Consider the following 14308-nt stretch of genomic DNA (forward strand, 5'->3'; position numbering starts at 1 on the left):
CAACCTAGACTCCAAATTTATTCTTGTTCGTATTCCATTGTTTTCCTCCCTCCAAGTTGTCTTTCAGTGTGCCTTTCTTTCTTTCTTTCTTTCTTTTGCAGATATGTATGGACATATATATATATATATGCTTTGCTTGTATGCTTCATTGTTGCTGTTCTTATTGCGAGTTCAACTTTTATTCTCTTAAGTTGGCGTTGCACCCATGTATTATATAAATACACATACACACACACACAGAGAGAGAGAAGTATATATGTATGCATGTATGTATATAATACACACTCACAACGTGCATGCGTCTTGTATCTTATGCCACTCTTCACCCAAAAGGTTTTTGTTTTGTTTGTTTGTTTTTTTCTGCCTTTACAGACTGTCCATGTAGAACCTCCACCTCCGCACACGCGTCTTTGCGTGCACATGTATGCAAGATATATATATATATACAAAGTATATACAGGCATGTATGTTTGCAAAGTAACAATATACGGGTGTATGTAAGTACACGTTGGACACGGACAGGGGCAAGTAGAAGAGACAACGACACGAGAACAAAAAGAAAAACAAACAAACAATAAGAGAAAAGGTAAGAATCACAAAAGGAGGAAACGGAATAAAAAAGGTGGAGGGAAAGTAAAAAGAACAAAAAACAAGAAAAAAAAACAAGTCCAGCACAGTGAAGATTGCAATAGGGCATACGACGTCATCGCTTCCGTCCCTGAGTATTGCGGCCGCGGGCCAGTGCCAGTCGCGGTGAAACGAGGAGGCGTGGATGCGGTGGGGAAGGCGCTTCTCCTTCCGTGGCCTGCTTCCCTCCCTCCCTTAGTGTGGGGGCTGCTCACTTGGCTGCGGGGAGGCGTCTGCGCCCTGGGAGGGAACGACGTTGGCGCGGCACAGCGGGCACTCCAAGTGCTCAGACAGCCACCGCTTAATACAGTCCTTGTGGAAGCAGTGCCGGCACGGCAGCGCCACAACGGGGCTACTTGTCTCAACAACGCTCTCCAGGCAGATGGCGCAGGAGGAGGTGAGAAAGGCCTCTGGGTATTCCCGACGGTCCCCCTCCTGCAGTCCATTCGGGAGTGTAACAAACGAATTCATCAGCTCGTCAACAGAGTAGCGCGGGCGGAGACGCATCTCTGGCGCCCCACCTACAGTAAAACTAATCACAATCTGGTCGTGGGGACTGTCAGCCAACATGCGCGACAACCAAGGGAAGAATTCCATGAAGCTTCCAAACGTCTGCTCCTGCTCCTGCTCCTGCTCCTGCTCCTGCTCCGGCTGCTGCTGCTCCGGCCGCTGCTCCGGCCGTTGCTCCTGCTGCGCTCGCGCAATGGCCTGAAGTTCACGGTAGTGCCGTTCGTTCTGCACAACCTCAATGAGGGGCGAGTGGCAGACCGCACAACTTGTGGCAGCATCATTCACTTCGTGCGGATTGTAAAATCGATGACATACGTGACAGTAGTGCATGTCTTATGCAGCGCGGCGGGAAGGGCCGTAAGAAGGCAACGGGCGAAAGAAAAAAAAAAGGAGAATAAAAAAAAGGGAAAATAAGAGTAATTTGAAATGGAGAGGCAGCCTCGCTTCAGAGGAAGACATACAGACAAACACACACACACACACACACAGAGAAGGATGATGACGTGGGTGGTGAAAGCATTTTCTACCGCAGATACGGGGCGCAGGCATGTGCATTACATCTCCTCGCCCTAAACCCAAAAAAAGTATACCGCGGCCAAAAAGGAAAAAAAACAACGCTAGACAACATGTCCGCCCCGTCCATCCCGGGATACTCACGTGGATGCTGAAACACCTGTCGCCGCCCGGCTCAAGTATTGCAGGCCGTGCACAAGCCAGAGATCCACCCGAGTGAGGTACCCCTTCTCCACTGCGGTATGCACCATATCTACCACCCCGCTAGGCGTTATCGCCTCGGCACTTGTCTCCCCGTTGCTTTTTAGGTGCGCGACAATTATCTGCACAAGTTGCCGTTCCACCGCCTCTACGCGGTGCTGCTTCGCAAGTTGCTCATTGTACTGCTGTCGCCGCGCCTTAACCAACTTCTCTGTCGCCGCCTCACGATTGCTGAGGGCACTGCGGGAGTCCTGCGCCTCCGCCACATACGCCGGCGCGCCATCGATGAACAATTTTGCGTTGATTTGGGTCTCCGTCACATTTACTGCCTGACCACCGGGTCCACTCGCGCGTGCCGTCTCGTACTGCACCGTGGCACGCTGAGTGTTGCCAGCGAGTGTCGTGCTGACGTTCGGGCACACGGCGGTCAGTCTAAAAGGAAGCTTATACGTCGCCGCATCCATTTTCCCCGAAAGGAAGAGTGCCATGCCCACAGCGTAGGGGCCGAGAAACGTTTGCGAGGCGGTGGCTGTGGCAGGCGCGGCTACCACGTACCGCTCAGCCATTACTGGATGCAGCTCAAAACCGCATTCCCCAACAAAACTCTTCAGCGCCGCAGCATCGCCCTCAACAGTCACAAGAGCATCGTAATTTGCGTGTGGCAGTCGACTTAAAAGTAGGCGACGTACAATTGCCACATACGCGTGTGCCGCCGCACCATCCCGCATGGAGGCTGCCTCCCATGCGGTGTCCTGTTCCCGTTCATAGCATGACTGCAGGGCGGCGAATGCATCGTCGGAAAGTTCCTTTGCAGGGTCGCGTTCGGCGTCACACATTCGCGCCACATCGCTGCACAGCCGTGAGAATTGCAAGAGCGGGTCACGACGGCGAAGACGCTCGAGTTTTCGCTGGAGCGAGCGCAAGTTTTCTTCCTTTTCATTGAGTTGCGTCTGGAGCACATCACTGCGTTGCCGATCCTGTGCGGCGTCGCTCCGCTGCAGGCGTTGCACGGCGTCGCTGAGCACTTCATTCCTTTTCCGCACCTGCCGCCACTCCTTCTCATGCTCTTTCAGCTCCATGTTCTCTGAGTTGAGCAGCACGACGTCCTGCTCTACCTTCCGTAGTTTTGTGCGGAGGCTTGTGTCCGTTTCCCGCGCCTGCGCGAGCTCCTTTTGTAGCTTTTCAAACTCCTCCTCCTTTGCGTGAAGTTTGTCCCGGTACGAGTTCTTCTTTGCCCGCATCGACGCCAGCTCCGCAAAGAGCGCCTCGATCTCGGGGCCTAAGTTGATCTTCTTCAGCTCGTCAATGGTGGGGCCGGAGGAGCTGCCGCCGCCGACTCCCCCAACACCAGCGGCAGCGGCAGCGCTAGCGCTCGCCGACTGAAACAAACCGCTGAGTGTGTTCGTGTTCCCGGAGAAGAGCCCACTTGCGGCGCCACCAACGCCGGCGGACCTCGACGCCGCGTGCGGAGGGCTTTGCGGCGGCGGCTGCTGTTGGGTTTCCACACTCTTCAGTAGGCGCTCCATCACCTCGATGTTTTTCTGCGCGAGCCTGCCCACCCCTGGAATCCTGCCAAGCGTCTTCTGAAACTCCAGCGCCTTCTTCATCATCTCCATCTGCTTCTCGACTGGCTGGCTGCTGAGCATCTGCTGCATCGCCCGCAGCTTCTGCGCGTCGAAGCCGGGGGGAAGCTCACCGCGGTCGTTGCCGCCGCCTTTACTCCCTTCCGAAGTGTTTGCCTTGTCCGTGGGCTTGCGGCCGCCGCCGGTCACGAGACGGCGCCCCACCGCGTGGTGGGAGAGCCCGGCAAGCCCACACACGAAGCGGCGGCGGCGGTACATTTCACGGTAGGAACGACGGTCGATAAGAACTTCAAAACAAAACTCAAGCAACACCCCTGCGCCGCCGCAGAGAGAGGAGAGAAAGGGATGGAAAAAGGAGGCAGAAACACCGGTCAGAAGAAGGGTCCCACTAAACAAATGCACATAGAACCTCATGGGTTACTTTTGCATGTTTCTGCAGAAACCAGGCATTGCCGTGGACGGAACTGAAAGAATGTGACAATGATGGAACTCAAACCCCCCTCCCCTCGCAACCAGCTCCACATCCCGCAGGAAACAAGCGCACGGCAACTGGACGAATAAAAAAAAAGTAGACAGCAGCACCAAAAGAAAATTACACCCCCGTCCCACTCCCCTTTTGTTGCTGTTTTTTTTTTGTGTGTATGGGTGTGCGGTGTGCTTCGGTTTGTCAGGGGAAACACAGAGAGGGCCGTGCTCTCATTCCGCTGCCATTTCGGTGGCAGTTTCAACCAGGTTTGCTTGGCTCAGCGTCGCCGTTGACCTAGGCCTCAGGAGGGACTGTCGGCAGCAGCCCCCAGTCCCGCTTTGCCTCATCCATCGTTCGTGGGTATTTCGCCGGGTCGTCGCGGTCGGCGTACCAGTTGCTGAGGCCGGGGGCGTCCGCGCCGACGTAGCGGGGGTCGGGGCCGATGTCGTCCCCCTCCATCGTCCAGACTGCCTCGGCCATGATGCGCCAGGCGTTCGTGGTGTTCGTGAGAAAGGCGTACATGGTGTACACAGTCAGCAGGAGCACGTCACCCACCTCAAACGCCGTGGACACAAAAGGATTCACGTCAATCGTTATGGGGCGACCTGTCACCTCATCGATGCCCGCTTGTTTTCCCAACGGCAGCAGCTCCTGGGGGTCGTGCGTGTAGCATCCATCGCCCCGAATATTATCGTGCTCCACCTCATGCTGGCCGTACGTGCGTCGCAGCGCCGCGTACGACTCAGTGGAGTTGCTGCCCTTCACCACTACAGGCGTACCCATCTGAAACGGAATGTCATGCAGGGGGACGAGCGCCACAAGGGCCAACTTTGTCCCCTTGTTCAAGTACACGCTTGACATGCGAAGGCCGAATGTCTCCTGTGGGGCGGCGAGGTGCAGGGACTGCACGTCTGCGACCTTTACGGCATCTCCAAAGACCTGCCGCACGAGGGCCATTACACTTGTTCCGCTCACCGCGGAACGCAGGGCGTCAGTGTACTTGATCTGCGGCGGCGGCAGCTTCCCGGTGGACGGGAAAGGCACACCAAGGGTGACGCCGTCACGTGACACCTGCTCCGCCCGGTCTTCTGCACGCGTCCAGCCACACCGTAGCATTTGATTTCCCAAGTCATCAATCGCCGCGTCGAGGACGGGGCGGGGAATAACGTTCTTGAAATACAGGTAGCCATCCATGTCAAGGCGGTGCCGCAGCTTGGGTGGGTCGTAGTACAATTCATTGCTGGGCACAATCGCATGTAGGTCGTGTCCCAACGTCAGAAAGCTGGCGCCCAAGGGGAACTTTAGCCGACCATGGCGCCTGACCGCACATCTTCGCATGGGAGTCAGGCCAACAAATCAACACGTCAACGAACAGGCGACAATGTCACGTGTACGCCACCCACCGGCCCTTGTAAAACAGACCAAAGCAAACCAAAAAAAGGGAAGAAATAAAAGAGGAAGGGCTTGTAGTCACCTTGAAGTTTCGCTCCAGTTCCTGAACCGGGACGCTTCTGTGTCTGCTTCCTCTTCCGCTTCCTCCTCTTAGAAAGTTTTCCCCAGCAGGGCGGTAGTGGTGGTGGTGCGGGGTGGGGGGTGACGTAGCTCCCGAGGTCCACACGACACGCGGTGCCGCTCTCCTTCTCTTCCCCACGTGTGTGTGGGTGCTTCCCTTGCTTCGGTCAACGCAGGCGCCGGCCAGCCACCAAAGACGAAGAGGAAGGAGGACACAAGTTCACAGTGGGCACAAACACGCAAGGAGGGTGATGAAGGAAGTGACAGCTAAACAAAAAAAAAGTAGCCTAAATACAGGCGTTGGCGCGGACGGGCTGCGCACATTTGCAATGAGTGGGGGAAAGGCAAAGCCCATAGAGAGGAAGAAGGACGACAGCAGCCACCTCCAACGGGGGGGCTAAGCAAGCAGTTCAGGGCATCCGCCGCGGTCGCATTCATGTACAGTCCACCGTCTTCATGAATTTCCCTGCGTACAGCTGACGGAAGTTGTCCTCCGCTGAATGGCGCACGGCGCAGAGATCCGAGCGCAGCAAGAGATCCATGTCCCGCTTCGCGTCATGGAGAAGGACTTGGCCCTCCTGACGCGTGACCTCCGTGAAGGAGGCCAGCCGCACCCCTTTGTTGTCCACCTCATGCCACGTGACGCTTTGCCCATCACGGAGAAACGACCCGCCGTCGTACTTCCACGCCCGCATGCCCTTCTTCAGCGTGCACTCCTTTGCCTCCACGGTACACACGGAGGCCGCAAGAGAAAGGAGGAGGAGGAGAAGCGCGCAACACGACATATCCAAGGATAAACTTTGCCGCATATTTATATGTGCCCGTGCCCTTTTCTTATTTTTTTTTTCGTTGGAATAAATGCGGGATGTGTAGTCGGCGCCAACCGCTTGTTTCCTCGCCTCAGCCGCAAATGAGCCCCGCTTCTTCTTTCGCCGGTTTCCTCCACAGCAATTGCTGAAGCCGACAACCCTGAGGAAGGCAGGAAAGAAAAAGAGAAGAAAAAACAGAAACAAATAAGTCGCGTAGGGTCACAAGAGCACAGAGAGAGAAGCTCGGGCGTGTCAAGCACACAAGGCCCTACACCCACAGACACAGAGGCAGACGCCTGCATGCCTGCATCCACGCTGTGCCGGCATCCCGCCTGCTGTGGGCTCAGTGGCCAAATAAATTGGGTCTATGTCTGCAACCTCCGGGCGGCGTTGAAACAACAACGTGCGCCGCGAGGCCGGTCGTCTCACTCCTCGGGCCTCTACCGACGGCGCCGCCCCCACCACACCCTCCTCATCCTCCCCGCACCGCACACACACTCCCCGCGGGGGAGGATGAGGAGGAGACGAGGCAGGCCAAAGCGGCTGACACACACACACACACACACACAAACAGACATGCCCTGCATGAAGTGCGGCACGGAGAACAAACCGCGGAGGCGGCGCACACGGGAGGGCAAAAAAGTGAGAGGAACTGCAGCCGCATCTACAAAGAGGCGGAGGGGCAGAGCGGGTGTGTGTGCGTTAGACCTGCCGAGGGGGCAGACACACCCCAGGCGGCAGGAAGGGTAAGTCAGAAAGCGGGCAACCACACAAACACGCCGCCAGGCTCTCCCCAACTAATGCCCAAGAAAAAAAAACCAGGAAAAGAGTCGAGGGGCATCACGTAATAGAGAAAACTATCTAGGGAACCATGGAAACAAAACAAAACAAACAAAAAAGGAGGGAAAGCAAAAACAAAGAAACAAACGAAAACAACTAAAAAAAGGGGAAAAAACACATGCCAGTGTAATGTGGTAGTCTATAAACAAATAACAAGAATGGCTGCAGTCATCATTGACGGCGGTTTCCCTCTGCTAGCCTCGCGGCAGTTGCCGCAGCGGCAGGATTCTCCCTTTCGCCAGTGAGTTTCTCCACCTCGGCTTCCTCGCTGCTGCTGCTGCTTCTCCCCCTGCCGCCGTTGGGCGCACCGTCCATGTCACTCGCCGTCCGCTTGCGCTGCTGCCGCAGCAGTTCTGCCTCCACAGTCCGCTGAAAGCCCCGCGGCATCAACACCAACGTCCGGGTCACGTCCTTCACCTTGCACACTCCGACAAGCTGGTGGGCCATTTCAAACATGTTGTTGCGCAGGGAAATGATGATGAACTGCGCACCATTCGCTTGGCGCAGCAAATAATTTGCAACGATGGAGACGTTGCGAAAGTCTAGCGCGGCGTCAATCTCATCCATGACGTAAATCGGCGTGGGCTTAATGTCGTGCAGAGCAAAGATGAGGGCAAGGCTCGAGAGTGTCTTCTCTCCCCCGGACAGGTTGGAGATCTGCTTCCACGACTTCTTAGGCGGCCGCACGACGAAGTGGACGCCCTCAAACGGGTCATTCGCATCGACAAGCTCCAAGTCGGCATCTCCGCCGTGAGTCAGCAGCTGGTACACCTCCCGCAGCCGCTCCTGGACGCGCACGAAGCACTCCATAAAGCGACCCCGGCGTTCCTCCTTCAGCTCCTGCAGCCCGCGCTCAGCCGCGTCGGACGCCTCCTTGCAGCCAAGGTAGTACGCCTTCCCCTTGCGGTGCTCCGCGTCGCGCTCGCGCCAGAGCGCAACGGCGCGAAAGTCGATCTCACTGTGCAAGCGCTTCGTCTCCTCACTGAGCGACTTCGCAAGGCGCACCGAGTGCTCGTAGTCGCATCGCGCCAGCTCCTCCGGTGACAGTCGAAAGGACATGGCGCGTAGCTCTATCGTACTCGACGGTTCTTTACCGGACGGACGCCGCACCTCCTCCTCCTCCACCTCATCCTCCTCCGCTTCTTCTTGTTCCTCTGCTGCTCCGCCGCCGCCCTCATTCGCCTGCTCATTCCGCTCCTCCTCTGCAGGTAAGTTCAGCTGTAGTGTCTCTCTGCCGTACAGCTCTGCGTTTTCCCGTATTTTTTCCTCACAACCGTCAATCTTCTGCTCAAACTTCGCCAGCTCCTGCAGCGCATCTGCCATCTTCGCCGTCTCCACCTGGCGAAACCGCTCCTCGTCATCGAGCAGCTTCTGCGCCTCAATGAGGGCCTTGTGGGCGACCGGCAGAGCCGCCTTCACCACCTCCACCTCAGACTGCGCCTTCGCGAACTTTGCGTCCGCGCCGTTGTAGCGCTTGCTCCACTCCTCAGATGCCGCAATGGCAGCAGCAAGCGCCCCTGAGGCTCCTTGCGCCGCTTCCTCGTTAATCCGCCTTAGCTCCTCCTCTAATTCAGCAATGTCGCTCTGTTTACGTTGCTGAGTTGCACGAAGACGCTGAGACAAACGACGGCATTGCCGAATGGCATTTTCCTCGGCCTCCACACGCTCTTGCTGCACCTTTAGCTCCGCGCAGAGCGCCTTGTAGCCGGCGCCGCCGACATTGTCAACCTCCTGCTCAATCTGCTCCAGCTCGCTCTGGTGCCTGAGCCGTGCCTTCTGTGCGGCCTGTAGGCTCTTCTCTGCCTCGTCCATCTCCTCGAGAATGGTTTCCCGTCTGCTCTGACTTCCGGCGGTGTTCTCCTGCATCTCCTGCAGCAGGGCAGTACGCTTCTTGGCATCGCACTCCAACGTCGCCCGCAGCGTTCCTAGCTCAACGCGCAGCTTTGAGATTTGCTCCGGGGTGAGGTGCGACTGGCCCTGCCGCAGCTTGTGCAGCTGCTCCTGCGCCACGCGCTCCTCCTCCACCGCCTCCACCAGCTCAGCCTGGAGGCGTTGCAGGGCCACCTTGGCAGCCTCCTTGTCCTGCGGGGAGCGGGCCGCCTTCAACTTCGCCCCACGCGGCATGTTCCCACCGCCAGTGATGGAGCCCCCCGGCTCCGCCAACTCGCCACGCACCGTCACTACACGAAAACGCTGTGGGCCGCCGAACGCCACCTCCCGCGCCTCGCCAATGTCCCGCACCAGAAGCGTGTCTCGCACGGCCTGGTAGAAAGCAACACGGAAGCGCGCATTTGTTGGCACAATGTGCTCAAACAGACGCGTGGCCTTTGGGCTTGGGGACGTGAAAGGGGCATTCATGCGACCCCCGACTTCGCGTTCGATCTCCTTCAACACCATCATGGTGGCGCGACCAATGTTATTCTTACGTAGAAGCTCTAACGCCGCCGTGGCTGTCTCCCGGTCCTCAACAACGTGAAACCCCCATGCGTTACTCGCCACACCAGCGGCGATGTCGTACTCATCGGCAATGCGACCGAGCTGACGCAAAGTGCCATAGTACCCTTTAAGAGAACGCTGTGCAAGAAGAAACTCCATCGCACGATCATCCGCCTCACCTTCACGGTACGTGTTCTTAATCTCCTGTATGGCACTATTGACACTGTGCTTTCGCTCAGCTGCACCAGCTAACATCTCCTGCAGACGCTGCAACTCCTCCTTGTAGCGATCCTTGCTGGCATCGTGCAAAAGTTTTTCCACATCCGTAGCACGACATCTATTGCGTTCCGTGGCAGCCTCAACCTTTGCCAGCTGCTCTCGCAACATTAACCCTCCATTGTCAAGTGATGTTAGCCGACTGCGCGCAGTATTCAGCTGTTCTGTGGCTTCCACGACGGCTCTCTCGTAGGGGGCAAAGGCCGCCTTTCGCTTTTCAAGTTCTTGGCGAAGGGGCATAAAGACCGGGGCAAGCTCCTCGGTTGTGCTTTCGTACTCCTTCTGCAATTTCTCCACACGCTGCGTAGACTCTTCAAAGTTTTGCTGATGAATGACTAACTCTCGGTCCGCGTCTTGCTGCTGCAATTCAGCCTTCTGCATCTCCTCCTTGGCTCGCTTCATGTGATCCTGGGCCTTCTTCCGCGCCTTCGTCTGCTCATCGGCACCGGACTTGATGCGCTCCACTTCGGCATCGGCCGCCTCCTTCTTTGCTCGCACCGCATCCCGCTCCTTTGTGGCCTCTGCAAGCTCTTTTTTTCGCCGCAAGAGATCTTCATCCAGCCTCGTCCTCTCCTGCGAGCGTGCCTCGACACCCGCCTTCATGCACGTGATGCGTTCGTCGAGCTCCGTGAGAAGCCGCCGGGGCTCGGCGAGTTTTTCCTCCAGCGTCTGCATGCGCAGCTGACACATGACAATCAGCGTCTTCTGCAGGTGGTTGTCCTTGGTGACGAAGGCAACGGCGGAGTCCTTGGCGTCGTCTAGCGCCTCCCGCTCCGCCCGCAGCTTGCGCTCGCGATCGAGCGCCTCCAGGCGAGAGAGCTGCGCCGCCTCGGCGGCCTTGGACGCCTGCGAGATGCGCGCCGAGAAGCTGTTCGTGCCGATGAGGTCGTCAAGGTACTCCAGTAGACCCTCTTCGCCCTCGCGCTCTGCCTTTGGCTTCATGAGGGCGATCTGCTCCACCTCGCCCTGCAGGATGAGGAAGCGGTTGTGCTCCAGGTCGACGCCCTCCGCGATGAGCCTCTCCACCACCTCCCGCTGCGTCGTCTTTGCGCGATCGATGAAGTACTGCGAGGAGCCGCTCTTGTACACCTCACGCTTGATGGAGAGGAGGCTTCCCAGCACCTCCTGGCGGTGGTCCGGGTCGCCCTGGTTCTCCGGCGCCTCGGCAAGGCGCACAAAGTGCACCGTCACGGACGCGTACGCCAGACTGGGGTGGGCGGCGGAGCTGTGGATGAGCTCCGAGAGCTTCTCCAGGCGGATCTTCTTGGCGTTCTTGCCAAAGACAAAGAGCATGGCATCAATCACGTTTGACTTGCCCGAGCCATTCGGGCCAATGACCGCCGTGAAGGTTTTGTGAAACGGCCCAATGCGGTGCTTGCCGGCGTAGGACTTGAAGTTCTCCACTTCAATGTCGCGTATCACCATTCGAGTTCCCGTCTTCGCCTCCGACGCGGGCGCAGCTCCCCTGTCAGCGGCACTCATGGGCGTGCCAGACACACACACACACACACACACGCACGCACACACGCAGACCTACTTCATCCAGAGAACAAAGCAAAGTGAGGGCAAAGGAGGAGAAAATGCAAATGACACACGAACCAAAAGGAAAAGAAAAGAAAAAGTAATGGAAACAACTTGCACATATTTCCACACATATGGGCCACCCACCTCGGCATCCAACTCCATTATTGGGCGGAGAAGAGGCACGACACTCAGGAGCCAGCGCCGCCGCGGAAGCTTTCGCCGGAGCGGCATCGAAGGATACAGCCGCCAAGGGAACTGTAACTCTGAGGCGTGCGTGCACCAGCCCCCAGCAAAACGTGAGGTGGAAAGGGAGGGCGAGGGCGGTGAGAAGGGCAGACGTCAGTCCCGTGCCTGTGGTAGGTAGCTTGGCGCACGGAGGTGTAAGTCATCGGCACATTCATACAAATGCCTCGATTGATTGCATCAGGATGGCTTCAGGGGCTCGCGCTGCCGCCGTCGGCGCCGCTCTCGCGGGCCCGATTGAGACTGTCACTTCCCGCGACGGAGCGTCCGAAGCCGATTCCTTGAAAATCGCCTGGTTTTCTACAAATATTTCCTCCGTCCCCATGTGATATATATGTTCGTGCATGTGTGTCGGGGTTCACGGGATCAGCACACGCGAAAAGACGAGGCGAAAAAGGAGCACAATAAAAAGAAGGAGATGCCTGTAGGCGGCAGAGGGCACACAACATGGCGCAACACACTGGGGGCTGTCGAACCGCGGGGAGAGGCGCCTAAAGTGTACGTCCCCGCCTCTCCACTTACACTCCCGCAAAGTGTTCCTGGCGCAGAAAACCGTACGTATATATATATATATATATAAAAGATGAAAACGGCTGCCCACCATACGATTCAACGCCCTTTGTGCTGCTCTTTCTCCACTGCCTCACCTCTGCCCCTTTCCCTCCCTCCTTCGCTGCGCTCCTACCACACACAAAGGAAGTGGGAGGTGAGTGCAGTGTGTCTCACGCAAACGCACACACACACACACACACATACAAGCACGCACGCTGCAGGAAGCTACAAAATAAAAAGCGCAAGCTACGCGTCTTTGCTACTACTACTTCTGCTTCTCCTCCTGGATGTACTCCCACCGCTGCACCATGATCTTCTGCACCGCGAGGAGGGCGTTTTTGGCCACCTCTGCGTTCGCGTGCGACATCAGTGACATGACGCGGCCCTTGACACCCTCCATGCAGGGGAGAAGCAGCAGCGCCTTTCCGGTCGGGTGGTGGCGGACGACCTCTCCGAGGTCGTAGCAGGCCACGGCGAGGGTTAGATCCTGGTGGGTCGTCATAATGATCTTTCCCAGCGCCGCCAGCACCTCGTATTCATTGTTCTCAAACTGCATGGCGTTTTCCTTCCAAAACTTGACGCTGGTGTGCACCGGCGACCACTCCAGCTCCCCGCTAAGCACCTCGCCCCGATACTCCGAAAAGCTTGTGAGTTTCTCCATGCTGTGCTCAAGCACATGCTTAAGTTCAGTGATGAGGATGCCGATGTCCTCATCGCCAAACTTGCGGCGGGAAAGTTGTGCAAGCGTCTTTATCATGCCTACCCCAACCATTTCCGCAATAAAGGCAGGCCCCTTACCGTCGTTGACGCGGCACAAGTCACAGATGTCGCCGCTTACCCACTCCGTCGCGGAGGGGTTCGAAATGTGGTTCATGTAACGCCGCTCCGCCGCCACCATATTCCACAGCGTCATCAGCGCCACCCGGAGACATTTTTCCTTCTGCAGACGCTGTAGGACGCGATGAATGTGCGGAATCATCTGGTACTGCTGCAGCTGCGCCACACCCTCATACTCGTACGAGAGCAGCCAGGAGACAAGCAGCGTCACGTAAATAAGTTGAATGATGCTGGCCGAGTCATTAGCGACAACGTCAAAGAGAAGACGCGGAAGGAACTGCACCATGTGCTGTTCAAAAAAGCTGTGACGAAGCGCCTTGTTGCGGGCCACAATGGCGCAGCCCTGCACCGCAAACGCCACCGCGGACACCTGCAGCGTCTCCGCCGAAAGCACGTCGGTGACGTGGGCAAAGAAACGTTGCAGAGCCTCCGCATTCTTCTCCTTCGGGCCGTAGCGCAGCGCCGTCGCGGCGAGGAACAACGCCGGGTCTGTGACGCCGAGGTCTCCCCGGTGGGTCACGACGAGGTACAAAAAGGATTTCGCTGGGTCATCCCCAAAAGTGTCCTCGGCGGAGGGCGCGCCAAGCTGCTCTCCCAAGGCGCTGCAGGTCAACACGAGATCCGCAAAAAAGCGCAGGACGAAGCCAAGGAGTTTGGCGGAGTGGGCTACCTGCGTCGTTTTGAACAGCGTCACGGCAACGGCCTGGTGTTTCCCGTCGAGAAGCGAATGCAGCATCTCGCTGTTGGTGGGGCAGTTAAAAAGATGCTCCATCAGCCGCAGCGTCGGCTCACTCGCGACGCGCATCTCACGCATGTGACGAATCGCGTCAGCGGCATCAGCCGTGAGACAAGACATTCCGCTTTCCTTCCCCACCTGTCAGTTCAATGCGCCCTCCCTCACTTCCTACACTCGCGTGGGTGCGTATGTTTTTTCGTTTTTTTTCTATTTTCCCTTTCCTCCTTCCCTCCCTTCTTTTATTATTCCTCCCGCTTTGCTTCCTTTTGTGGTTGCCTCTTCTTTTCGCTCACTTGCAAAGGCACGGGCCGCAGCCAGAGAACGCCGAGTACGTGCCGGGACTCTGCCGGCCGTAGCGAGGCAGCAGAAGCGAAGAGGCGGATGGAAGAAGAAACGACTAGCACGCAAAGAAACCGCCAGCGAAGTCACGCAATTGACAGACGCGACAGGGGAGGAACGAGGTGGAGGTGGGCGCGGACGCTAACGGTGGGGCAGTTCCCCCCCCCCTCTCCCCATTTCTCTTCGGGGTGGCTGCCTCTAAAAAGAAGGAAAAGAACGGTGCCTGTACTGCACACACACAAACACACATGCGTATTCACGAGGGGGAGGAGGAAGGCACCGCCACAGCCAGGAATAATGGCAG

The 14308-nt window shown here is 57.3% G+C and overlaps 7 protein-coding genes across 7 annotated transcripts, besides 16 other annotated features; 1 reads left to right on the top strand and 6 right to left on the bottom strand.

Moving 5' to 3' along the window:
• The first annotated feature begins 59 nt into the window (after positions 1–59).
• Positions 60–96: a microsatellite.
• A 5-nt stretch (positions 97–101) lies between these two features.
• Positions 102–129: a microsatellite.
• Positions 130–220: 91 nt separating this feature from the next.
• Positions 221–239: a microsatellite.
• Positions 240–250: 11 nt separating this feature from the next.
• Positions 251–277: a microsatellite.
• A 59-nt stretch (positions 278–336) lies between these two features.
• Positions 337–360: a microsatellite.
• A 71-nt stretch (positions 361–431) lies between these two features.
• Positions 432–457: a microsatellite.
• Positions 458–550: 93 nt separating this feature from the next.
• Positions 551–575: a microsatellite.
• Positions 576–822: 247 nt separating this feature from the next.
• On the bottom strand, positions 823–1467 carry Tco025E_02518 (uncharacterized protein; the record flags this gene model as incomplete). The annotated part of the gene is made up of 1 exon (XM_029369443.1): positions 823–1467. The coding sequence occupies one exon, from the start codon at positions 1465–1467 to the stop codon at positions 823–825; it is 645 nt and encodes a 214-aa protein (XP_029230446.1).
• A 45-nt stretch (positions 1468–1512) lies between these two features.
• Positions 1513–1541: a sequence feature (A-rich).
• A 51-nt stretch (positions 1542–1592) lies between these two features.
• Positions 1593–1625: a microsatellite.
• Positions 1626–1790: 165 nt separating this feature from the next.
• Positions 1791–3848, bottom strand: Tco025E_02519 (type 11 methyltransferase; the record flags this gene model as incomplete). The annotated part of the gene is made up of 1 exon (XM_029369444.1): positions 1791–3848. The coding sequence occupies one exon, from the start codon at positions 3846–3848 to the stop codon at positions 1791–1793; it is 2058 nt and encodes a 685-aa protein (XP_029230447.1).
• Positions 3849–4194: 346 nt separating this feature from the next.
• On the bottom strand, positions 4195–5238 carry Tco025E_02520 (phytanoyl-CoA dioxygenase; the record flags this gene model as incomplete). The annotated part of the gene is made up of 1 exon (XM_029369445.1): positions 4195–5238. The coding sequence occupies one exon, from the start codon at positions 5236–5238 to the stop codon at positions 4195–4197; it is 1044 nt and encodes a 347-aa protein (XP_029230448.1).
• Positions 5239–5463: 225 nt separating this feature from the next.
• Positions 5464–5496: a microsatellite.
• A 350-nt stretch (positions 5497–5846) lies between these two features.
• Tco025E_02521 (uncharacterized protein) lies at positions 5847–6221 on the bottom strand (the record flags this gene model as incomplete). The annotated part of the gene is made up of 1 exon (XM_029369446.1): positions 5847–6221. The coding sequence occupies one exon, from the start codon at positions 6219–6221 to the stop codon at positions 5847–5849; it is 375 nt and encodes a 124-aa protein (XP_029230449.1).
• A 546-nt stretch (positions 6222–6767) lies between these two features.
• Positions 6768–6798: a microsatellite.
• Positions 6799–7096: 298 nt separating this feature from the next.
• Positions 7097–7165: a sequence feature (A-rich).
• A 67-nt stretch (positions 7166–7232) lies between these two features.
• Tco025E_02522 (putative structural maintenance of chromosome protein 4) lies at positions 7233–11255 on the bottom strand (the record flags this gene model as incomplete). The annotated part of the gene is made up of 1 exon (XM_029369447.1): positions 7233–11255. One exon carries the CDS (start codon positions 11253–11255, stop codon positions 7233–7235), a length of 4023 nt encoding a protein of 1340 aa, XP_029230450.1.
• An 11-nt stretch (positions 11256–11266) lies between these two features.
• Positions 11267–11300: a microsatellite.
• A 73-nt stretch (positions 11301–11373) lies between these two features.
• Positions 11374–11407: a sequence feature (A-rich).
• A 21-nt stretch (positions 11408–11428) lies between these two features.
• On the top strand, positions 11429–11869 carry Tco025E_02523 (uncharacterized protein; the record flags this gene model as incomplete). The annotated part of the gene is made up of 1 exon (XM_029369448.1): positions 11429–11869. One exon carries the CDS (start codon positions 11429–11431, stop codon positions 11867–11869), a length of 441 nt encoding a protein of 146 aa, XP_029230451.1.
• A 230-nt stretch (positions 11870–12099) lies between these two features.
• Positions 12100–12119: a microsatellite.
• Positions 12120–12263: 144 nt separating this feature from the next.
• Positions 12264–12306: a microsatellite.
• A 51-nt stretch (positions 12307–12357) lies between these two features.
• Positions 12358–13785, bottom strand: Tco025E_02524 (putative ATP synthase; the record flags this gene model as incomplete). Its single annotated transcript, XM_029369449.1, has 1 exon — positions 12358–13785. One exon carries the CDS (start codon positions 13783–13785, stop codon positions 12358–12360), a length of 1428 nt encoding a protein of 475 aa, XP_029230452.1.
• Positions 13786–14308: the final 523 nt, after the last annotated feature.

Source organism: Trypanosoma conorhini, assembly GCF_003719485.1.
Source record: "Trypanosoma conorhini strain 025E chromosome Unknown Tco_14.4_contig_00100, whole genome shotgun sequence".
Taxonomy (NCBI): Eukaryota; Euglenozoa; class Kinetoplastea; order Trypanosomatida; family Trypanosomatidae; genus Trypanosoma; species Trypanosoma conorhini.